At 32.8% G+C, this 26168-nt stretch overlaps 1 protein-coding gene across 5 annotated transcripts in view; it reads left to right on the top strand.

Annotated features, from left to right (window-relative positions):
* Window positions 1–26168, top strand: part of PRKD1 (protein kinase D1) — a 504884-nt gene that overhangs the window by 245618 nt on the left and 233098 nt on the right. For 2 of the 5 annotated variants that reach the window (XM_074235399.1, XM_074235400.1), the window contains exon 1: window positions 24748–26025. The exons of 2 other annotated variants lie outside the window; for them this stretch is intronic. Coding sequence is in view for 1 of the 3 variants with exons in the window: in XM_074235397.1 (XP_074091498.1) it covers window positions 25976–26025 (50 nt within the window). In the remaining 2 variants the exon portion in view is untranslated. Of the gene's footprint in view, window positions 1–24747; window positions 26026–26168 lie in introns of those variants that run through there. One more of the 5 variants, XM_074235397.1, reaches the window with a different exon arrangement.

The following is a 26168-nucleotide window of genomic DNA, read 5'->3' on the forward strand; positions in this document are numbered from 1 at the left end:
AATGCATTAATGTCCCAATCTTCCCACAACTCTCCAACATTGATCATTTCCCCTTTTTGGCAAATTTGCCAATCTGAAAGGTATGAGGTAGAGTCTCATAGGTGTTCTAACTTGCATTTCTCTAGTCAGTAATGATTTGGAGCCTATTTTCATATGATTATGTACACTTTATTTTCTTCATTTGAAAACTATCTGTTCATATCCTTTGACCATTTATCACTTGTGGAATGACTTTCTTGGAAATTTGATGCAGTTCTCTTTATATTTTAAAAATGAGATCTTTCTCAGAACTCCTAGCTGTGAAAATTGTTTCCCAGCTTTCTGTTTTCCTTCTAATTTTGGCAGCAGTTTTATTAGTGCAAACCCTTTTTAATTTAATATAGTCAAAATCAATATTTTGCAATGTATTATGAATTCTATTTCTTGTTTGGTCATATATTTCACCCTTTTCCATATATCTGACAGATAAGAGTATTTTTTGTTCTATTAATTGGTCTTGTACTTCATGTCCAAATCCTGTATCCATTTTGATTTTATTTTGGTATAGGGTGTGAGATGTGGATCTATGCCTACTTTTTGCCATACTGTTTTCCAGCTTTCCCCAAAAATTTTGTCAAAAAGTTAATTCTTATCCCAGAAGCTAATATCTTTGGGTTTGTCAAACAGTAGATTACTGTAGTGTTTCTTTTGAATCTAAACTGATCCACTGATCCCTTACTCTATTTTTTAATCAGTACCAGGCTGTTTTGATGATTGCTTCCTTGTGTTTAGATCTGGTAGAGCTAGGCCATCTTCCTTTACATTTTTTTTCATCAGTTCCTTGAATTTTGTTACTATTTTTTTCTCAGTAAAATAATTATTTGGTAATTTGATTGGTATGGCACTGAATAAGTAATCTAATTTGAGTAGAATTTTCATTTTTATTATATTAACTCAATCTAACTATGAACAATTGACATTTTTCCATTTGTTTTTTATCTGATTTTATTTGGGTGAGCAGTTCTTTGTAATTGTTCTCATGAATTTTCTGAGTTTGACTTGGGTGGTAAAATCCCAAGTATTTAATGTTGTCTGCAGTTACTTTATTTTTTTTATTGTGCATATTTTCTTTTTTTCCCTTTTTAAAAAGATTTTATTTATTTTGAGTTTTACAATTTCCCCCCTAATCTTACTTCCCTCCCCCCACCCCCACAGAAGGCAATTTGCCAGTCTTTACATTGTTTCCATGGTATACAATGATCCAAATTAAATGTGATGGGAGAGAAATCATATCCTTAAGGAAGAAATATAAAGTATAAGAGATAGAAACATCAGACAATAAGATATTAGTTTTTTCCCCCATAAATTAAAGGTCTTTGTTCAAACTCCACAGTTCTTTCTCTAGATACAGATGTTATTCTCCATTGCAGACAGCCCCAAATTGTCCCTGATTGTTGCACTGATGGAATGAGCAAGTCCCCATGTTGTATCATCACCCCCATGTTGCTGTTAGGGTAAACAGAGTTTTTATGTTTCTGCTCATCTAGCTCAGCATCAGTTCAGTCTGCAGCTACTTTAAATGGAATTTCTCTTTCTATCTCTTGATCTTGCTCTTGGGCTTTGTTGTTCTTATATAAAAATATTGATGATTTATGTTCATTTATTTTATATCCTACTACTTTACTGAATTTGTTAATTGTTTCAAGGAGTTTTTTAAAATAATTTTCTAGGGTTCTCTAAGTATACCATCATATCATCTGCAGAGAATGAAAGCTTTATTTTCTCATTGCCAATTCTGATTCCTTTAATTTTTTTTTCTTCTCCTGCTGCTAATGCTAGCATTTCTAATACTGTATAGAATAGTAATGGTAATAATGGGCATCCTTATTTCATTCCCCAAACTTATTAGAAATGCTCCTAGCATGGATAATATTTATTTATGTTTTTAGATAAATATTGCTTATATTTTAAGGAAAACTCCATTTATTTCTATATTTCTACTGTTTTTAATAGGAATGGATGTTGTATTTTGACAAAGGCTTTTTAAGCATCTGTTGAGATAATCATATGATTTCTGTTGGTTTTGTTATTGATAGGTTCAATTATGTTGTCTTTTCCATGAACCATGTCTGCCTACCAGGTATAAATTCTACCTGATCACAGTGTATTATCCCAGTATACCTTGCTATATAATCTCTTAGCTAAATGCATCAATGTTCATTAGGGAGATCGGTCTGTTTTCTTTGTTTTGGTTCATCCTGATTTAGGTATTAGCCCCATATTGGTGTCCTAAAAGGAATTTGGCAGAACTCATATTTTTTTAAAATAGTTTATGTAGAATTGTTCCTTAAATGTACAATTCACTTGTAAATCAATCTAGACCTGGATACTTTTCATTAGGCAGTTTATTGAAGTTTTCTTCCATTTCTTTTTTTGGAAATTTCATTATTTAAAATAAGCATTTAGAGATATAAAATTTTCCCTAAAAACTTCCTTGGCTGCATTCCATAAATTTTGGTATGATGTCTCATTGTTATCATTTTCTTGGATGAAATGATTGTTTCTATGATTTGTTGTTTGATCCATCTATTCTTTAAAATTAAATTATTTGGTTTACAATTAATTTTTAGTTTATCTTTCCATGCCCTTTATTATATTTAATTTTTACTGCATCATGATCTTAAAAGTTTGCATTTATTATTTCTGTCTTTCTGCATTTGATTGTAAGGTTTTTATGCCCTAATACATGGTCAATTTTGGTATAGGTGCCATGTACTGCAGAGAAAAAAGTATATTCTTTTCTACCCTCATTAAGTTTTCTCCAGAGGCCTATCATTATCTAAATTTTCTAAGATTTCATTCACCTTCTTAACTTCCCTCTTGTTTATTTTGTGGTTTGATTTATCTAGTTCTGAGAGAGGAAGGTCAGTGTGAATCTTAATGATACAATCTAAATGGCTCATTATTTCTTTCAAATATGTATATTTGTAATGTATCCTCAGGATTTTCAGTTATTCTGCTTTTGCTTACTTTTGTCATAGATTCATCAAAGGATAAGAAAACATCTATAATTAGTGGAAAAGGTTTACCTTGTATTTCTTTTGCATCTAATTTTCATATTTATTTCAAAATTTCATATTTATATGAGAATGCATTCTCTCCCTCTAAAAAAATATGAGCTCCTTGAGAGCAGGTGACCTTTTGAGATTTCTCTTTATGAGTATGATGCCTGACTAGTTTTTATGGAATGATTAAATATTTCTATGAGTTGTTTTTATTGTTCTAATAGAAAAAGAAATGTCAAGTTTTTTGATAAAACACACACACACATACATACACACAAACACACACACACACAAAACTCACTAGAAGCTCTTCACATGCTCCTCTGTTTATAGATAGCCTCCAGGAGAACTCAGAAATCAAATTTAAAAATTGGATATGTTTTTAAAAAGGACTGAATTATTATTTTCTCTTTTGTGTCCAAAAATCTGGAATGTCCACTGCTAGCATATCTGATGATTTAAAGAAAGTTGAATCCATTTTAAATGAAGTGGTTCCAGAGATTAACATTGGGTTTTTAACATTTTTCGCCTTCCTTACTGAACGTGCTTTGAAAGGATAGTAGTAATGTTATTTTGAGGCAATCTGGTATTGAGTTTCTTGCCTTTCATAATTTAGAGTGGATTGATCTCAGAAGTGGCTTTTGTTTTCTTTAAGGAGAGCTCAGCTCAAATACACCTGGGGAAAATGCATAGATGAGATGTTTCTGTGCTATAGTTGATGGATGATTTTAAAATAATTTACTGCTTGTTATTCCATAGGCTTTTAAAAAAATGCAGGCAACATTTTAAAGATGACTACTGCATATGAGGTAGGGAATTGTATATCTTTTTAAAGTGCTATTCGATTCTGCTGGAACACCTACCATTTAAATGAAATTATAGTGTTCCTACAAGCAAAAAAATAGTCTTTTGTTACTTTTGTATATTTATGCATATTTTGCTTTTATTTTAACCACAAGAACTTTCCTCAATTTTGGCAGCACTGATAATCAGTAGAATGGCACTTTTTCATGATACAAGTATGAAGGCTTTCAAAAAAAATTCCTATCTGGAGCTGACTTTAGATTGCCTGGGTTTTTTTAAATGTCTCTTGCAATTATTATAAATATGTTTTGACTATATTTTACTTTGAATCAGATCACTTGTGATTTGTTGAACATTAAAAAAAAGAAAAAATTGAACTTTTAAAAGCAGTGACCTTACTTTGGCAACATTTTAACATTGACTATTTTACTAAAACCTTGCTAAGTGACTGTAAATTTTCCCCCAGCTTCTTTCTATTGCATTACTGCTTTCTTCCCCATTATTGCTGTCTACAGTTATTTGTGACTTAGTAGCAGGTTTCCATAGATAATCAACCTTTTCTTCCTGCCTGAGTAGTTCAACAATGCCACATTCTGACACTCATGACACTGTAATGATTTAACTGGCGGCTGCTGTCACTGAGATGGCAAAATGATTTCCTCTCCATTTTTTAGCTGATTTGCTTGTAATGTTCCCCAAATTTTGGCATTTTTGTTGAAATTTTCCAAGCTTGAATAATACCAACTGTTAACCTTCGCTACTTTAAGCATAAAATTCTTCCTCAGGGTAGACTGTGGTTTCATGCAAGTTAGAGGGTATAAAACTAATGAGGTTTCTAACATCTGAAGATATCACTAAAAAATTTCATTTTATTGAATTAAAGGAAACATTAGTATAGAACAAATATTGGAATGATCAATTTTAACATTAATAGGGATTTTTGGCGATTTTTTTTGTTTATTAGCAAGGCATCTGTAATATAGTGAATAGAGAACTAACCTCAGAGCGGGAAAACTCAGTTCAAGTTAGACCTCCATCTATCATACTGTCTGGGTGGTTCTGACCAAATCACTCTCATTATTCTTGGCAATGAGAAGATGCCAATGTGCCTTAGTAGAGAATTTCATTATCCAGGAGTTCCTTGTGTGAATGAAATCATATGTCTAATCTCTGCCCTTATCCTTGTCCTATTAAAAGGCAGAATAGAGTGCAACTGTTGATGGCAGGAAACACGGGGCTCAGGCCCCATCTCTGAAACATCCTGGTTGAAATACACTGGACAAGTTCTTTAACCTTTCAGCTTCTCAGCAACTCTGAGCCTAGTGGTTGCATAGATGATCTGACGACCTCCATTGAGGATTGTTTATTTGCTGAGAATACCCTATACACGTGAAATCATGTGACAAAGTTGTTATCTTTAGTCTTTTTTAGTGATTTCACTTACAAAGGAGCTCAACAGTACCTTTAATTTTATTGTATTGAAATAGTATTGCATTGAGGAAATTTAATTATGAGAATAAGATGAAATTGTCATTTTGATGTTTTAGAATCATATATATATATATATATATATATGTATGTAACATTAACTATATCTGTATACTACTGTATACTTTTGATTTTGCTTATCCTTTGTACCCTTGAGAGCATGTGACATAGACCATGGTTATAGTGATTAAAAAGATGAGAGAAGAGGATAAAAGAGAGAGTAATAGTTTAAGCAAATGGACTATCAATATCTTTTTTTTTTTTTTGCAAAACAAGTGATTTAAAGGGTCAGAACTTGATTTTCCTAGAAGCTATTTTCCTTTTACTCCACTTTTGTTCAAACATATGAATAGAGGAATAAAATACATGTGAAAGGTACCTGAAGGACTGCTTAGGCTTTATGCAGAATGAAATGGACAAGAGAGAGAGAGATGGGGGAATAAGCATGAAGGAAAGCTAAAGATTGAGTTTGAATAAAGTAGTAGAAATTCTCTCATGCAATTATGGGTTTCTTCTTCACCTCTTAAGTTGAATGAAGATTCTTCTAGTAAAACCATACATGGGTATCCTGACTACTATATTTTGGCTTCTATTGTACTCTTATCCTTATTTTAGTAATCTATTCAGTTTATTTGGGGTCAGATATTATTTTTATACAAAAGACTCCTGTATTTCTTCCAGTTCTATATACAACTACCTATTAGAACATTTATGACCAGATACTCCATAAGCATCTTAAACTCAACTTTTCCAAATCAGAACTCATAGTCTTTTTTTGCCCAATATCTTTCCTCTTCTAATTTACTTCTCTCTTGAGATTTTCTTCTTCATCTTTCCAGGCTTAATTAATGTTAATGGATAGGATTAACTGTGCCCTTCTCCTCAAATAATATTTTAATTCTCATGAATAGCCAGAGCCTTATCATTACTTTTCAAACCCCAACATAATTCCACTTGTGGTTTAAGTGTTGAAGACCTTCATTGCAGTAATAATTCACCATTATACTTTTGTTTTTGTTTTTGCTTTTTGTTTTTGCAAGGCAGTGAGTTTAAGTGACTTGCCAAGGCCACACAGCTAGGCAATTATTAAGTGTCTGAGGTCAGATTTGAACTCAGGTACTCCTGACTCCAAGGCCAGTGCTCTATCCACTACACCACCTAGCTGCCCCCATTATACTTATTTTTGAAGTAGATGAAGACAACTAAAGGGAGGTGTGAGGAAAAAGGTTTAAATAGAACACAGAGCTTAGGAAGCCACAAACTTATTATTGTGTGAAAACAATGTAAAATGAATGTAGGAATGAGTTTCAGAGATGTTCAGCTCAACAGTGCTGGATAAGTGGAAAACTTCAACAGAAACCCACAGATGAACTGTTATTATGGAGGAAAAATGTTGGTTTTCAGATATTTTAGTTTCAGATATTTTAAGACCTGTGATCCCTGCTTTAGTTTTCTCTAATTACTGAAAGGAAATAAACCTCTCAATGCTACAGGTAATAATAACCTCTATTAAACAGAGTAGAAGCAAAGACTTTGAAGAATTTCTAATAGATCATTTTATACCTAATTGTCATTTTATTGAATAAATTATAAATTATTCTTTACTGTTTGAAAGTAGGAAACTGAAATACCATTGAAACTATAGTTATACTTCTAACTGTGATAAAACATTGACTCAGCCAAACATACTTAATTAGCAAGAATGCCTTTCATAACAGACAAATGCTTTTCATAATAAGCAAATACTGACCTCTTAGCTAAAGCCTTCAACAAATTCCTTGATTTTATTTCAGACGCTGAAGAAGTATTAAAGCCAAGATAGCCCCAAAAGACTTATTGAAATAATAAAAATTTAATTTAATAGAATGGAAACATTTCACTTTTTTCAAAATAGGAAGTGATATCATCAAAACTCATCTTCCCTGACTGAATTGAAAAGTAAATCTTTATGCTTTTGTCAGAGGTGAACTCAACACCAGTTCTATGATGGGATGAAATGAGGCACTTGTCAGCAATTGAAAAATAAACAGATGGCTATTTAGTTTGCATTTCACTTCAAGTTGTACAATGAAGATCCTACATACATACATACATACATATATATATATTTATATATATATATATATATATATATATATATATATATATATATATATATATATTTAGCTTCTCTCTCATTTGTCTCTCTCTTCTCCATATGAAAATAAGCCAGGTCATCAGAGCAGGGTATAAGGATTCACACGATATTCAGACATCGACCAAATCAGAGGAATTCCCATCTCCTTACTTTGGATTTTCTTTATTCTATGTTAAAGGAAAGCTGTGTCAAAGAACAGGCCCAGTCAGGTCCTGAGGACAGCTTTGATGTCTTCTAGGGAAAACTAATTCTAGGTGGAAGAGAAAGGAAGGAAGGAAGGAGAGAAACCTTAATCCTAACACAGATTTGTTCAAAGATCTATACTTTCATTTTTGGTAAAAATAGCAGTATTAGTGAAAACCAAAGAAAAATATCTTTAGTATAGCACAGATTTCTAAAAAAAAGTTTTTCAATCAAATTCAACTCAGCTTCTTGTTCAATCCTTTTCAGTCATGTCCAACTCTTTATAACTCTATTTGGGGTTTTCCTAGCTAAGATGCTAGAGTGGCAAGCCACTTTCTTCTCTAGTTCATTTTCTTGATGAGGAACTGAGGCAAACAAGAGTTGTAACTGGTCCACAGTCACACAGCTCTATGTGTCTAAGGCCATATTTGAACTCAGGAGGATGAGGATTCCTGATTCCAAACCCAGTGCTCTAATCACTGCACCTCCCCATTGCCCAGTATGGACACCTAGTATGTATTTAACTATACCAAATAGGCATTAGAATTTGTCTTGCAAGCCTGAAACAAAAAGGATTCTAAATGATAGTATACCAAGATGATACCCAGATTAGTGTCCAATTCTAAGAGCCCTTCTTGATTCAAGGAGTTTAAAAGCAGTTAAGAATTCATTCTATCCTGGTTATTTCATCTGACCTTAGTAGTACTGTTCTCATACAAGAAAAACAATTATATTTATCTAGAACTCAAGAGACTTTATAGGTCATCTAGTTTGACCCTCTAGTTTTTATAGATGAAGTATAGAGAGATTTATTAACTTGCTCAAGGTGACACTGCATCATAGGCAGGATATGAGGAGGATAGGACTCTAGAAACTCCTCTTTCTATTATACCACAGTGGAGGAAACCAAAGTGATAAAGCATAGAATATAAATGACTATTATCCAAAAGTGTTATAAAGGGTACTGCATAGCAAAGAATATATAACAGTAGTTTTTGGAAATAATGTCACTATTTCCATGTGGGTCCTTTTAAAGAAGATATTGACCACTTAAAGTTCTGATTTCCTAATCAAGTACCCTAATGGAAGAGAGAGAGGTTAGAGGTGTATCACTGGGAGTGTTTTGCTGTTTATATTATAGTCTTAGCATTCTTGAGTGAGAAGAATAATAAATATATTGTCTAAACTATGGATTTTTAAAACTTATTTTTTTAATTTATGGCCATGTGTTAGTAAGAGTTGTAATGAAATGCATAGTCATTAAATTAGTAACAGATCAAGCTGAGTTCTCCTGCCCTGCTACCATCCATTACTCTAATAGAGGATTATAGAATCAGAAGGAGAGAGCTAAAGAATCTTCTGAAGCCATCTAGTCCAGTCCCTTCACTAGTAAGTCAGTGAATTTGCTTCTCTAGATGAGAAGTAATGCACATGTATATAGTGTCAACCATGGGCCAAACACTATGGTGATTACTTTTAACAAATGTAACCCTCACAACAATTCTGCAATGTAGATGCTATCATTTCCCCATTTTACACTTGAGGAAACCAAGGCAAATAGAGGTTAAGTGACTAGCTCAGTATCACATAGAGCATAAAAGGCTGAGGCTAAGGCTGAGGCTGAGGCTGGACTTGAATTCATATCTGATTGACTCCAAGCTCAGTCGCCTGTATACTATACTACCTAGTTGCATAAGATTAAGATCAGAAGGCAGGCTGGTCAGGTCTGATTGTGGTTTAGGAACGGTTACTAGCAGTCTATTCTCAGTAATCTATATTCCTAATAATACTATGTGATAACTATGTGTATAGATACAGACATAGACAAAGACAGATATACATAGACATATTGATACATATATGTGCATATACAGGCATAGACATTTAAGTATATATATATAAATATATATATATATATATATATATATATACATGATATATATGTATATATGTATGTCCTCATTCAAACCCATTCTATTCTATGTCCCCCAATAGACAGAGACCTTTTGCTAGTATCTGTGTCTTTGCTCACAGAATTTCCTCTAGGTGCCAAAGTGGACTCTCCCTTATCTCTCTTTGCTTGTTGATTAATCACTAACTTTATAAAGCCAAAGTCATATGTTAATAACCTTCAAAAGTTCCTTTCTCTCTCAGGAATATATTTGTAATTATATTTTATATTGTGATAATTTACTGTTTAGTGAAAGTTAAATAATGTGTCATGTTCTTTGAATGTCTTCTAGGGAAATATATTAATATTTATTTTTAATCTATTAAAAGATGAAGATCAATAAATATGGTGGAAAGAGTGTAAGAGATTGACAGTGAACTGGGACAGTCACAAATCCTGTGACATATGACATACTCTCTGGACTTCAGTTTGCTTATCTTCAAGGGTGATGACTTAGCTATTTTCCAAGTTCTGTTCCAGTTTTTAAAGTTTTGTGATTTATGATTGATAAACCCATGATTTAAAATATATTTTGACAGTGATTTTATCAGGCACAAAAAGCCATAAATAAGGACATGGCAATAAAAATAAAATTCCAGTATTATATTTAATAGGATTTCAATTCTATAAATCAGTTCATAAATTTATTTATTTATCAAGATGTCTTTTTCTAGAAGTGATCTTTCTTCCCTTAGATCTTGAATAACCCTTTCCCTGCCCCATTTTTATGGCATGACCCATAAAGAAATTTGTTTTGCTTAACTCTGTACTTATATATCATGTATTGTTAAACCATTATTCTTATGTTACATCTATATACATGTGTGTATATATGTTTGTGTATATACATATATACATTTCACACCACACACACACACACACACACACACACACACACACACACATACACACACACACACACACACACTGATGCTCTGGAATCATGGTTATCCCTGCACTGATCAGAGTTCCTTAGTCATTCAAAATTGTTTGTCTCTACAATATTGTTTTCATTGTGGAAATTGTTCTGATTCTGCTCATTTCATTCTGCATCAGTTCACATATTCTTCCCAAGCTTCTCTGAAATTTCCTTCATCATTTCTTATTTCTATTTTTAAAATTTCTTTTCTTTTCTTTTCTTTTTTTCTTTTTGCAAGGAAAATGGGGTTAAGTGGCTTGCCCAAGGCCACACAGCTAGGTAATTATTAAGTGTCTGAGACCAGATTTGAACCCAGGTATTCTTGACTCCAAGGCCAGTGCTTTATCCACTACGCCACCTAGCTGCCCCATTTTATTTTATTTTCAATTCAATTTTGTTCCACATTTTCTTCATCATTTCTTATAGCACAGCAGAATTCCAGAATCTGTTCAGTTAATGACCATCTCTTTAGATTCTTACTCTTAATATATATATTTACTTATCTGTACATCTTTAGTTATTTTTTTTTGCTTTGTACTACTCCTCATAAACTACCCTCCCTCTAATTGTCCCTTCTCTCCTTCTTCTCATTTCTCTGTGAGTATTCTTGCCTCATTTGACTAATTCATATAAGAGTAAGGTAAAGTTTAAACTGCTTCCTTCACCCCTTCTGTCATGTTTGTATAGACTTCTTCCCTACAAAATTATCTTCCTTAATCTTCCTTTTCCTACACTCCTTTATTCTTCCATTTTATTCTTATAGAGGTATTATTATTATTATTATTATTATTATTAATTATTATTTAGTTTTTGCAAGGCAATGGGTTATGTGGCTTGCCCAAGGCCATATGGCTAGGTAATTATTAAGTGTCTAAGGTCGGATTTGAACCCAGGTACTCCTCACTCCAAGGCCAGGGCTCTATCCACTGTGCCACCTAGCCACCCCTACAGGTATTATTAATATGTAAAAGAACCACTCCCAGGACTTTGGTCTCTGCAGTCTCCCTCTATGACCCCAAATGATGATAGGGCTCAGAACATATGTATCACTTCCACATCTTAGCATGTAAGCAGTTTATCCTTGTCTTTTTTTATAATGATTCATTTGTTTTAACCTTTTATCTTTTTTTATGCTTTTTTTTAACTCCTATTTAAACTCTGCAATTCTGGTCTTTTCATCTGGAATATTTAGAAGTTCTCATTTCATTAGATGTTAATTTTTCCATTATAAGATTGTACTTAGTTTTGTTGGATACATTATTCTTGGCTCTATAACCTATCTATTTTGCCTTATCGAATGGCATATTCTAAGCTATCTGCTCCTTCATAGAGGTAAATGCTAAATCATGTGTGATTTATGACTGTGGCTCTTCAGTATTTAAATTCTTTCTGTGTGCTTACTCTATTTTTTTTCTTTGCCAGGGCTTATCATTAGCAAGTTCTTGGGAATTCTAATTCTGAAGAGTTTTTCATGAGTAAACTTATAATAGAGTCTCTCTATTTCCATTTTGTACTATGGTTCTAAGAGGTCTAAGTCATTTTGCTTTAAAATTTCTTGAAATATGATATCTAAATTCAGCTGTTTTGACCATTACTTTCCAGTAGTCAGTGATTCTTAAATTTTTTTTCTTCTCTATCTATGGACTAGGTCAGTTATTTTTTCCTATGAAATACATTACATTTTTCGCTCTCTTTTTTTAGCATTTTGACTTTGCCTTATTTCTTATAATTTCATAAAATCATTTAGTTCTACTCTGTCAATTCTAATTTTGGGGGGAGTTTTTGCTTAAGCAAGGTTTTGTATCTCTCTCATTTCAAGTTGTTAATTTGATTTTCATTTCTTTCTTTCATAGCTCTTGTTTCTTTTCCAATTTTTTTTTCTAGCACTCTCATTTATAAAACCATTTTTTGAAAACTCTTGCTTCATTTCTTGAAGAAATTCTAATGGAATTTGTGTCTGAGACTTATTTTCCTATTTGGACTTGCCTATTTATAGTGGGATATTATTTAACTGCTCTTTCAGATTATTTTTTAACTTCAATATTTTTTACAAACTCACATCTGGGTTTGTCCTGCTTTCTTGGGGTCATTGAACTTTTTGTTGTTCTAAGTTCTTAGGGACAGCTCAGGCTTGGGTCTACAAAGTTCATTGCTTTTCCTGATATGAACTGTGCAAATTTTTGAAATAGGTTTGGGTCTGAGCAATATAGATTGCTATTAGATTCAACCTGGGAAACTCTAATGGTTTAGAGTGCCAGAACTGTAGACATTTCTTAGATCTGGGATTCCTATTGTGGTTATTATTTTGCAGGCTTCATATTAGGATAGATCCTTTTCCCTCTCTACTTGTACAGTTGGTGTTTGCTTCTAATTTTTCTCCTTGCTCAATATGGAGATTCTTTACTCCAGAATGATACACTCGAAGGCAGGTCCTTTTCTTAGTTCACCATAGATTTGAGATGCCAGAGTAGGTATGGGTAAGAAAAGTCATTTGGACACCTGTTCTTGCATCATGCATCTGCTTCTAGTGGTCGTACTCCATATGGTTTTGGTTCATCTTGTTTTTAGTCATAAACCTGAACTCCAACCTTGTCCCCAATATATATATAGATCTCTCTGATGTTCTATGCTGATGTGTATTGGGAATATAATTTACTATTACTTTTTCTTGCATTTCCCCAAGGTTCAGTGTGGGGCTCCTTTTGAAGGAGGTTTGTTTTTGATATTGATATAATTTTTTATTGGTGGAGGAAGGCAGGGATGTCTTTTGGGGGGGGTTGTACTCCCTGTACTTTTTGGAATTTTGATTTTTTAATTTATATATTTTTTAAAATTTTCATTCAATTGTACATTCATGTTTCCAAGTTACAAAATTTCCCTCCACCCTTCCTTCCCACCCCCTCTCCCCTGAGTAGGGAACAGTCAGGTTAGCATTTTACATACATATTTTGTTATACATATTTACAAATTAGTAATTTTGGGCATGGGGAATTGATATTAAGGGAAAGAAATACATGAGATAATTTTTATAAAATGTTCATCAGATTCGGTAGGGGTATTTTGGGTTTTTTTTCTGTGTGTTTTGTTTTGTTTGTTCTTTTCCTCTGGTTGGGGAATAATATAGTCCATAACCAGTCTCATACAGTTGTCTTGGCTCTCTGGACTGTCGAGAAGAGTTGTGTTCATCAAGGTTGTTCATCGCATAATATTGTTGATGTGTACATTGTTTTCTTGACTCTACTCCCTTCATTCAGCATCAGATCCTGTAAGTCATTCATGCTTCTCTAGAATCCAACAGTTTATGGCTCCTTTTAGAATAATAATATTCTATGATATTCATGTACCATAACTTGTTTAGTCATTCCCCAACTGATGGGCATCCCCTAAATTTCCAATTCTTTGCCACTACATAAATAGCTGCTATGAATATTTTGGAATATGTAGGACTTTTCCCATTTTTTTTATAATTTCTTCTGGATATAGTCCTAGAATTGGATTTTCTGGGTCAAAGGGTGTGAACAGTTTTATTGCTCTTTGGACATAGTTCCATATTGCTCTCCAGAAAGGTTGGATCTTTTCAGAGCTCCACTAGCATTGAATCAGTGTCCCAATCCTCTCTCAACCTCTCCAGCATTGATCATCTTCCCTTTTTCCCAACTGGGCTAATCTAATAGGTATGAGATGATACCTCACTGTTGTTTTAATTTGCATTTTTCTAATCAATAGTGATTTGGAGCATTTTTTTATATGATTATAAATAACTTTAATTTCTTCATTTGAAAACTGTCTGTTCACATCCTTTGACCATTTATCAACTGTATGTGACTGGTTATGGACTATATTATCCCCAACCAGAGGAAAATAACAAGCAAAACAAACCACACAGAAGGTATCCCTGTGCTTTTTACCTTGGCTCCAATCAGTATTACTTGATCTTAGAACTCTTTTACCACCTACCATTGAATTCTCACACAGAAGGAATAAATGCTTGTGGAATGAACTGGATTTGCCTCTGTATTTGGTGTTACTATTCCTCATCTCATTCTTAGAATTCTCATTTAGGTATCCATAGTACTTTGGAACTAATATTTCAAGGTCATTATTCAGTGAAGGATTGGTAGAGAAAAAGAATGTATGAAATTTAAGGATCTTTTTTTGGGGAGAGGGTGAACAATTATGATTTGGTTGATGGTGAGGAAAATAGTAAACTTTGACCCCAAAATCAAAAGGTCTGAGATCTGTGCATATAAACAGAGCAAATAATGGTTTTTGTATTTTAAAATAAAATTTTATCATATATTTAAAATTGGGAGAGAGAAATCATACCTTATAAGCTGTACAGAAATAGGTTGCTAACCAAATTTACGCTCAGGCCTTAGAAATCTAGGTTTGAGTTCCATCATCACTTACTAGCTCTGGGTCCATGTGTGAGTCCCCTGACCCTTCTCAACCTCAGTTTTCTCTTCCATAAAATGGGGATAATAATATCTGTATATGTAACCCATAGAGTTATAAAATCAATTGAAATAAAGTACTCAAATTTCAAATCCCTATAAAAATGTGTCATTTTTATTTCTGATCCATTTTTGCTTGTGTGGAACTAAATCCAATAAAAATGGCCAATTTATGCAAAATAGTTTTTAGTGGTGCCACTTTTTTGAAACTATCTCCAAAAAATTATGAAATCTTGCCTTTGAAGATATTTTAAAATACTAGAATCAATAAGTAATACAAATCAGTCACAAAATACCCCAAACCTGGCAAAATAGTTAAATACTGAAAAGCAATGAAACCTAATTAACTACTCTGTGCTAAACTTCTTTATGTGGAGTCTAGTGATGCTTGGATGTTTGTTCCGACTTTCAGAGAACAGTAAGCTTCCATTCATTTTGATTTAACAGCATTTATAACCCTATACTAAGTAAAAGAGAAACAGAGTCAAAAAATTAAAATAATATAAAAGATGTCGCACAGTTTAGTAAGTTTTTCACAAACTAAATGTCCAAATCAAGGAGTAAGGAACTAGAAAGAAAAAAAAATTGTGATATGGGGACAAGGTGAGAGTTATCATGCAATTATGTGGTTAATACTTGTCTGTAATTACTTATCATCCCCTCAACTATTCTGTGTCTGACATAGGGAATTAACAGAGGCACAGAGACCCTGAACCTGGTCTCAAGGTCATACAAGTTAGTTTTATAGACAGGATATGAATCTAGGTATTTCTAACTCTAAGCTTAGTATACCTTTGTTTCAAGTAAATAACTAAAATTAGATAATAATAATCATAATAACAACAATAACAATATTGTTTCATCTAATAAATCATTTATTTCATGCATTAAGTTTTGCAAAGCACTTTACAAATATATCTTATTTGATCCTCACAACAAGCCACAAGAAGTAGTTAATGTTATTATCCCCATTTTAAAGATGAGGAAACTTAGTCAAACACACCCAGTGGTATAGCCAAAGTCATTCAACTAGTAATTATATGAATCAGAATTTGAATCCAGATCTTCCTAACTCTATGTCTAATTCTTTATCCATTGTGTCACTTTGCTGTCCAGTAAAATGTATCTGGATATATTCATATATAAACTATATATATATATATATATATATATATATATATATATATACACATATATATGGAAATATTTCATCTTAATGAATTTTGGTAGCATGGAAGAGTAGTTGGAGAGCGAGTGTCAAAGTTAGGAAGGTAGAGATTCAAGACTTGTTTCTGACATATACTGGCTATGTGACCTTGGGCAAGTCATTTTAATTCTCAATTATTTAGGTTCTTTTCAAGGACTGTAGGTTGCAGAAAAAGTTCCAACATGTATTAAGAGAGAATTTTCCTTACTTGGAAATTTCCTATGCCAGTGAAACTACAGGTGCCTTTGCCTATCTGAACTAAATTTTAGTGGCATATTTAAGTATCCTCTACGTACCCAATAAATGTTAAATGAATCATAAATTTGATTATTGAGTGGGGAACAGAAGAGAAAGTTTTATATGAAAAATGATGGAGAATCCCTAAATTTAATCAGATAATGAAATGGACATGGAGATTGCTACTTTACATCCACACAAGAGAAATAAATTGCTACAGACCCTTTTGGAGAAGATTTCACAATTCAAATTTAGTTAGAACCATAATAATTTTATCAGTGAAATAGTAAAAATATAATGCATATTCAGGAGCACAGGAAGGAAAAAATGAGTTTTAAACAACATTGAAGTTACATCTTCTGGCAGCTACTGTACATATATATATATATATATATGTATATATATATATATACATATATATATATATATATATTTATATTTACCCAGTGGTTTCTGTTGGCATAGATACAAGGATTAGGTTATGGTCAGATCTTGCCCTTCACACCCCTCTCCCCACTCTTATGAAACTGACAGTTGAGCAGGAATCATGACAGATAAATAAATAATCATTATAAAATTAATGTATGAAATTTTGCCTTCTCAAAGGTCTATTATTAGTGTAGTTCTGGTTCTCTTGTATTGTTGCTCAGTGTTTCCTTGAGGCTCTTATCTATTGTCTTTTTGTATTTATTTGTTTCTTGTAATTTCCTGACATTGGTACATGGAACTGTAGTGTTTTTGGTTTCTTATCAGTTAATATTTGGCATGGATCCAACTCAGTGCCTGGCAAGTGAGTAGAGGGAATAATATAGCTCAGAGACCAAAATGTAATCTTCCCTAATGGCTATATATCAAATGTAGAATCCATGTTGCCAAACTGAAGTTTCTGCCTCAGTGAATTTTTGTGTTAAAGTGAGTTTGATATAATGTTAAGCTGCAATTTCTCACACAATAGGCAACATTACTGAGAACTCAGCCTTATGTAAACACAGTACCAGCATTCAAAGCACATTTTCCAATTGTGATTAAAATATTATTATTATTATTATATTTTATAAATCTGCTGCTTTATTGCCCTTAGCATCTTGCTTTCCTTCTCTGCCTTTTAATGAGTGATGTTTTAGTTGCAACATTAAGTAATGGTGCAAGGGAAAGAATAGATTTTTTTAGGTGTCTCAGATACTGATATTTGCTTTGTGAGAATTATGAGCATATCTGCAGTTCATGTAAGGTAGGAAGTGAAGTCATAGGACAGAAGAAAGGGACAATTTAGAATATTATAAGAATAACTGCAGATCTTTTTTTTTTTTAAGGCAAGGCAAATGGGGTTAAGTGGCTTGCCCAAGGCTACACAGCTAGGTAATTATTAAGTTTCTGAGGCTGGATTTGAACTCACCAGGTACTCCTGACTCCAGGGCCAGTGCTCTATCCATTGCGCAACCTAGCCACCCCCAGATCTTTCTTTTAAAAATTGCCTGTAATATTACTCCTTGTGTATTTAGGTGGGTTCACCTGGGTAAATATGTATTTTATATGAATATAATTCTGTTTTGCACCAGAGACAAATAGATAAAGATATATAAAGCATTTATTAAGAGTTTAAATGTTGTCACACACTATAAATTCTAAAATTATGAACAAAAAGAAAAGTACTTTTAAGAGCTTATATTCTGATGATGGAAAAGAATACATAACAAAGTTATTGGAAAGCAAGGGACTATTGGGAAGACAAAGAGAAGAAAAAGCAGTTTGTTGAGTCAGGAGTGGGGAAGTTAGGTAGTGAAGTAGATCCAGTACTGGGTCTGAAGCCATGAAAATCTCCTCTGAGACTAATGAACTGTGTGACCTTGGGCAAGACACAACTGTTTGCCTCAGTTCTTCATCCATAAAAAATGAACTGGAGAAAGAAATGGCAAACCATTCCAGTGTCCTTGCCAAGAAACTCCAAATGAAGTCATGAATGAAAAAAATAACTGAAGAAAAGAGTCAGAATCCAAGTCAGGTTAGAGGTGAGCATGAATGGCATACATAATTCCTTGAATGGAAGTTCAGAGGACAGACTCACTAATTAAGAAAAAGAAACCTAACTGGTGGAGGTGAAATTATTTGGTAGAGTTGGGAGCTGATGATCTTTATTACTTTTAATAAATTCTAATTTTCATGCCCTCACTGTAAGTCTATACCAAAATATGCACTTTGTATGTATATCCTGTACCATTTCATTCTATTTCCTCCTTTTCCCCCCATTCTTAAGTTTTTTAAAATATCTGACAAATTTCCCTTGATTTTTCATATTCAAATGTATCAAATAGTAGTTCTTTACCTTTAAAAATTTAATTCAAATAATATGTATTAAATATATGGAGGAAAAAGAATTAGAGATATGGTTTCTAGATTTATTCTTTTATAGTTTATCAAACAATATTAATTTTTGTGTATCATGTATATGTTTCCTGTTTGGTGGAGTTGCAATATTAATTTCTGTACTTGGGGCAAGTGAGGAGTGGGACGTGGTTATGTTTTATGGTGGAAGGGCTAAGATCAGTAGGGCTTGGACATCTGTTGATGAGGAAGTATATCCTGGAATACCAAAAGCATTTAAGGGGAAGAAACTCTTCCCCCTTCCCTGGGTCTCAATATCCATCACAAAAAGAAAAGGAAGCACCCCTGAGTATAAATATGAATAGTCTCTATGTTTTCCACTTGAGGGCAAATTTCTGGTCATCTCACCCTACTTATAGGTCTAAATTGTAGGATGAGGGAAAATTGGGAAAATTTTGCAATGTTTTCCTAGGTTTAAGCACTCAGGTAAGGCAAGGAACTATGTGGTTTATTCTGGCTTCTACTACATACACTAAATGTTATTTTATACCCCTTAAAAACATATGCAGTGCAATGAGCAAGGAGAGTAGCAAGTATGTTTACTTTATTTCAATCAGCAATAGCTGAAATGAATTTCAGCATGTTAAAAGTCCAATTCTATTTTTCCTACCCTCAGAATATCCTCTTTGTTCTTTAAAAACTTGGTTAAAGAAATTGACTTTTTAAAAAAACCTGTTTAAACTGTTACATAACTGAGTTATTGCAGTTAAACTTTTTCCAATTATATCTTCCAAAAGTATCTGGAAATAAAGAACTAGGAACATATGTATAATGGTCTGCTAAACAGTGACCTCCTGCTGACAACCAAGTAGAAAAGGGAGAACAATCAACAAATTCACCTCTTGGGCATTTATATAACTTTGCCAAATCCAAGGTGCTCCTCCAATTCAGTAAACAATTAGAGCATTTTATTGATTATTGTGCTTTCAAACTTGGATCATTCTTTTGAAACTTTATGTATGTAAACTGCCAAGAAAACACTGATACAGATGCGGTTTTCACAGTTAGAAAGAAAAATGAAATGTATAACTGGAGGCGATTTGAGCAGTTGCCAGTTTTAATGATACCTTAGTGGCAGGTAGAACTATCAAAGAGAGGGTAGAGGAAAAGCAAAAGGTTAAACAGTTTCCTATCATTCCTTGCAGATAAATAAAAAAGCATAAAAACTGCATATTCCACCAAAAATTGCAGTCAGGAAAATACATTTATCAAATTATCACTGTGTATTAAATATTATTTTGGAGACTGTAACATAGTACAAAGGATACAATCTGAATTGTTCTTTGAAGGATTTTGCAATCTAATAGGGGAACATGGGAACGTAGAATTCATTCAGCCCCGGTTCCTCTATTTGGCAAACTCAATTTTTGGAGCTTGGCCATGAACCAGGAAATGGCAAAAAAGAAAATGCCAGTGGTTAAAAAAAAGATATCATAGAGTTCATATGCCAGATCACATACACTATTCATTCAAGAGTTCCTTTAACCATCACTCAGAATGTATTTTTACTTTACACGCATTGTTAGTAAATTTAATTTTCCTATCACTAAACCTTTAAAAGATTAGAAGGGGAGAGATGATTCTGTCGATTCTTTGTAAATTCCAGAATAGATTAATAAATGGATGGTTTGTGAGCATATATGAAGGTAAGCAATAATCACTAAAAACTATTGTAGGTGCATTGAGAAGCAGTTATGATAGATTAATTGGTTATTGGTTAGTCAGAGAAATGTCATAAGGCACAATACACTTGGATTTCGATAGTTGTTTATTGATATCTCAATTACAAGGGGCACATGATAGCTTCTTCATATTTTTGAAAGTTCTTATGGAGAAAAGAGCTTAGAAAATTCAATTACATCAGTGTATACAGTATATATAAAAAGTTAGGAGTTTTGTACATGATGATCCCAATATGAATCAGTAGTGTATCATAGGCAGCAAAAAATACTCAATTTGATTTTAGACTACAGTAATAGAATTAAAGTATTCAGAACAAAAGTAGTTTATCAGCTGCACAGTAGTTTGATCTGATAAAAATCATATCTGTATTACACTCTAGATGACCTATTTTAGGAACAGCATTGACAATCCCAGAGGATGGCCATCATGGATAGCGAAGAAATTCAAAGCTATGCCATCTAAAATTCTATCAGTAGAATTAGGGATCTTGAATTTTATAAAATAAAACCTAATGAAGTACATGTTATGGTCACTATATTGAACTTGTGAAAGGTTGTCATGTGAATGAGGTTACTGGAGTATTTTGCTTTGTTCTACAATCAAATTGTAAAATTTATGGGAATGCAGATTTCAGTTAAAATAAGGGGAGGAACTTTTAAAAATTAGAGTTGTATAAAATGGAATGAACTGCTTGATAGAATTTTATAATTCTAGTTATGTTCAGACAGAGACAAATGACCATTTGAGGCTGTTGTAAAAAGAATTCATACAGGAGGGAAGAGGTTGACTTAAGTGATCTCTAGTGCCCCTTCAAGTGTGAAATTCTTTATGATTACATGATTTTATGACAAGTATATGAAAAGTAGTGAGTGATGAAATTGGGAAAGTTATTTAAAATGGAACAGAAAAACTCAAAACTCAGAAATCCTTGGAGTGATTTAGTAATGTTCAAAAGTATCCGATTTATAGTTAAAGGGCCTCGGTTCAAGTTATGCTTGTGGTATAGACTACTTCTGTGTGAAAGGGATAAAGACTAGATCTGAGATTTTAAAATTATAGTGAATTTCCCAATTTAGCAGACTATCTGGAGATTGAAATCTTAGAGAATTGCTTTGAATACTGGGGACTTGCCTTCTCTCACACAGCTTATGTGTGTGTGAGGAACAGGATTTGACCTCAGGTTTTTATGGAATCATGCCAGCTCTCTAAAACACCATCCTGACCCTTTGTATAGGCCCATCAATCTTTCAAATCAGTTAGGAATTACAGTAAATACAGAGGTAGGCCTGAAGTCAGGAAGATATGAGTTCAGGTTCTATCTCAGTTTCCTTATCTACAAAATAAAAAAAAAATTGAAGCTACCTCATAGGATTGTTTTAAAGGACAAATGAAATAATATATGTGTGAATGATTACTGTTGAAATTTGAATTATCATTAATAATTAGGGATGCTATCTTCTGTTTAAAGTAGATAAATCTGGAATCAATGTAAATGTCTTTATTCTAAATTATTAAAAATAAAACAAAAATTAAAGCACTGAATCTTTCAATCACCTGAAAAATTTGGCTGACTAGAATTTTTTGGAGAGTTGTGTTTTTAGTCTCTATAAACAACAGTGGCTTAAATTTATATGGTGCTTTAAGACTTTAAAAATACTTTCCTCAAAACCTCCCAGTGAGGTAGTATCTGTATGTAGGAAAACCTATGACATGACTGCTAACAACAAGCAGACAGACACTGAGTCAACTATAACATTATGAAAATGGAAATTTGTGTTCAGTTACAAGTGAGAGAGATGAGGTGAGGAAAAAGTTGAATGGTGATAAATGTTATGAAGATGAATAGAATTGCTGGAGGCAAGTGGGACTAATTTAGAAAGATGAATTTAGAACAGGGTTTAAGGAAAAATTTAAAAAAATATGTGCTCAAGGTGAAGAGATCTAAACAGTAAACACTAAAAAAAGAAAAATATTTTTCCCTTTAATCAAATTTATAGTCTTACATGATCTGCATAGTTGTCAATGTTTTTTCTCTTCAAATTGAGTTACCTTTATCTGTGTAGATCTTATGTCCCTTAATAGTATGTAAGCTCCAGGAGAATGAGAACTATGTTTTTTCCTTTTGTATTTTCATGCTTAGTGTATTAATAATAGAGGCTTACATGGAAATTAATACATGCTTATTAAATCGAATTAAATTTTAGATTAAAGAATAAAAATTATATATGAAAAGCCTAGTTTATATTAAATCCTGGGGATTCAAAGAGATAAAACTAGATAGTTCTTGGGTCAGCTTAGTGGATAGAGTACCAGGCCTGGACCAGGAAGACTCCTCTTCATAAATTCAAATATGACCTCAGACACTTACTAGTTGTATAACCCTGGGCAAGTAACTCAGCCTTTTTTGTCTCAGTCCCCTCATCTGTAAAATGAGATGGAGAAGGAAATGGCAAATCAGCCCAATATCTTTACAAGAAAACTCCAAATGGGGTCATGAAGAGCCAGACATGACTGTACAACAAAGATAATCCCTGTTCTCAAGGAGGCCATATGCTAGTAGGGAGTTGGGTTATGGTGAGCAAAAAAAAATATGGACTAATGTGAGAATTTGTTTTGCTTATATTGCAAGTCTTCCTCCCCCCTCAAGGGTTCAGAGACAATATTGGTGTTTATTTATTGAAAAAAATAGAAAAAAATAAATTCAACTGCAAAGAAGACAGAAAGACGCAGAAACTTTAAGAATGCTGTGATGGAGAGTATATTGTCCTATATCTTATTAGGTTATTAACATAAGTTAATATAACAATCTGAAGAAACTGCAGAACTATATAGAGGAAGGGAATTTTAAAGCCTGGAGAATTTTAAGAGGCAGTGACAAGGTTGTGGACTTCATCTTATTCAAACTGTGTGAAAAGGAAAGCTGTGAAAAGGATGGAGTTGAGTGAGTAAACCCCTCCTTTTCCCAGTTGTGGTGGAAATAACTGGGAATAAAATCAATTGACATGCTTTTGATAAATGCCTACTTTGTGGGAGGTCTGGGCTAGGCATTTGAGGATACAAAGACAAAAGGAAAAAAATAGTTCCTATTTTCAAGGAGCTTATATTCTACTCATAGGATATGTTTTATTTCCAGATAATCTAAAAATATATGTTCACATGTATATATTTTATTTTATTTATATCTATATTATTTTAATAATATATTTTATTATATATACATATATATATATATATATATATATATATAGTAAATACAAAGTGATGGGGTACAAGCAACTTGGGTAATCAGAAAAGGAATCTTAGGAAGAGAGTGAGAGGATTTTATAGATCAAGGATGAGATTCATATAACATTAAAGTGACTTTTATTGTCACAATTTGAGGGCCTTTCAAAACTAGGGGAGAAAAACATTTTTTTCCTGATTTAAATTGAAATGGGAATTTTAGGTTGGCAGTATGGAATGTGTCAAGAATGTGTTCTTTTTCAAGGCAGAGTGAGTAGGCTGAAGAATATGGCTATTATAGACAAACAAGCAAGAATGATTCATGACCATTAGTTGGGTATAATTGTGGCTATTGAATAAACTGTCTAGACCTCTGTACATGCCTGAAGTCTTTGTGTGTGTTTTTATCTAATATTTAGCCAGAAAAAAATGGCTAATGGTTTTGACCACAAATATTTTTAATGAGAATAAATGCAAATAAACATTGATTTATAAACTCCCTGTACCTTAGTGCCTTCATCTGTAGAATGAAGGGAATAGATAAAGTCTGTGCTTCCTAAAACAATTTACTCATTGCTAACTTTTTGTCTTGAAACTTTTTGATAGAACTCATAAATGTCTTGAATATAGTATTCATTCCTGTGCCTTCCTCCTTCTCATCAACACATTCCAAAGGGGGAACTAGAAAATTTTGTTGTAAGTTACAATGATTATCATAACAAAAAATTGCCATTGTTTTTAACTTCTAATTTGGTATTTTGAAGGAAAATGTCTCAAATATCAACATTTTTCACATGGAATTTTCTCTCACCACTTTCTATCCTAATTAGTTATTATAATATTATTAATTTTAATTATTCTATAAATTATCAATTGCAGTTAAATAGCAATATGATTAAACTAAATTCAACAGAAATTTATTCAACACCTAACCATTTGTAAAGTTCCAGACTGGGATTATTTCTGAGATTCCTTTCAACTCTTATGATTCTATGAAATATATGTTTCAAATGATTTAACTTGATTGTCACATCAGAAGAATCATAAATACATTTACATTGCTTTCCTTTTTAAAAAAAAAGAATTCTTGAAGCAATACTATTCTATTTTTTCTCTTTAAAAGGTAAAGTAGAAATTCACTGACACTAAAAATGCCAGGTTTTCACTGGTGCCCTTCACCCTTCCCTTCATTTATTGTAATAATATATTCAAAACCTTGTTAAAATGTCTTTTCATTTGAGTTGTGCTTGTGGGTGGCAGTGGCTGATCCTTTTACTAGCTTTCATTCACCTCTGACAAATATTGACTTAACTTGACTGATATCTTTCCTGATAATCCATAATGGGGCTTTGGCACTGAAATATAGAACAATTGTTTTGAAATCCTCTAAAAAGAAAATGTTTTCTTTTTTAAATGAAAGTCTAGCACTTATTATAGCTATAATAATCTCCCTGGAGCATCTAGCTGAAAGACTTGATTTTTGTTGAATTATATGCTTAACTAGGTACAGAAAGATCAAACCCACAACAAATATTAAGGACAATGACAACCGATGAGACCATACTGTTAGCTTGTTTGTTTTTGGATTCTAATTCACATTGAAGAATATTGCTTATCATTATACCTTTGCAGAGCTCATTTTTCCATGCCTGGAATATGTTCCTCCATTGTCTGTGTTTCTTAGACTCACACTTTTCCATCAAGCTACCTCCCCTCAAAAATCTTTCCTCCATCCCCCCCACCCAGATGCTAGTATCTCCTCAAAATTATCTTCTATTTTGGATATTGTTTATCCTCCAGTAGAAAGTAAGTTCCTTAAGGACATGGACTGTTTCATTTCCCTTCCCTTTCTGTGTCCCTTAATGCCTCGTATGTAAAGTGAAAAATTTGAAATAACCAATCACTAAGGTTTAGGATTGTTTTCTTCTATGAGGTCACTGGTTTTACTATGACATGGTAGATGGGGGAGAGTGCAATGCTTAGGCCATTTCTATTCTATTTCATTCATTACCATCTGTACTTTTTACTAGTTAGTTGAGTTATTTAGTTGTGTGTTGGGAGCACTGTTAGATGTTGTTCCTAACACATTATTTAGCTGTAATCTGAAATAAAGAAGCCCGTAATGGATGACATCATGAGAAACCATGGAGCCTTTCCCCTTACTTTCATGCAAAATCAATAATTCTCAACACAATAGATTCTTAACCGTCCTGTTTTTAAAAAAAGTATTAGCAAATTAGATTCCACGGTTTGACATTCCATTGATGAAAATGACCCCAACAAGAAGGTTAAATAACTTGATGCAGATCTTAAGGTAAGTTAAGGGTGCCAGTAATGACCCCTGAGAATTTTTAAAGATTTGAATTTCCATGGTATTGTTTGTTGATACTTAACATATATGTTTAGTTTACTTTTGTAGCTCAATAATGTTTAAGTTCATATAATAGACATTTAGCA

This window comes from Macrotis lagotis, chromosome 4 (assembly GCF_037893015.1).
Source record: "Macrotis lagotis isolate mMagLag1 chromosome 4, bilby.v1.9.chrom.fasta, whole genome shotgun sequence".
Classification (NCBI taxonomy): domain Eukaryota; kingdom Metazoa; phylum Chordata; class Mammalia; order Peramelemorphia; family Peramelidae; genus Macrotis; species Macrotis lagotis.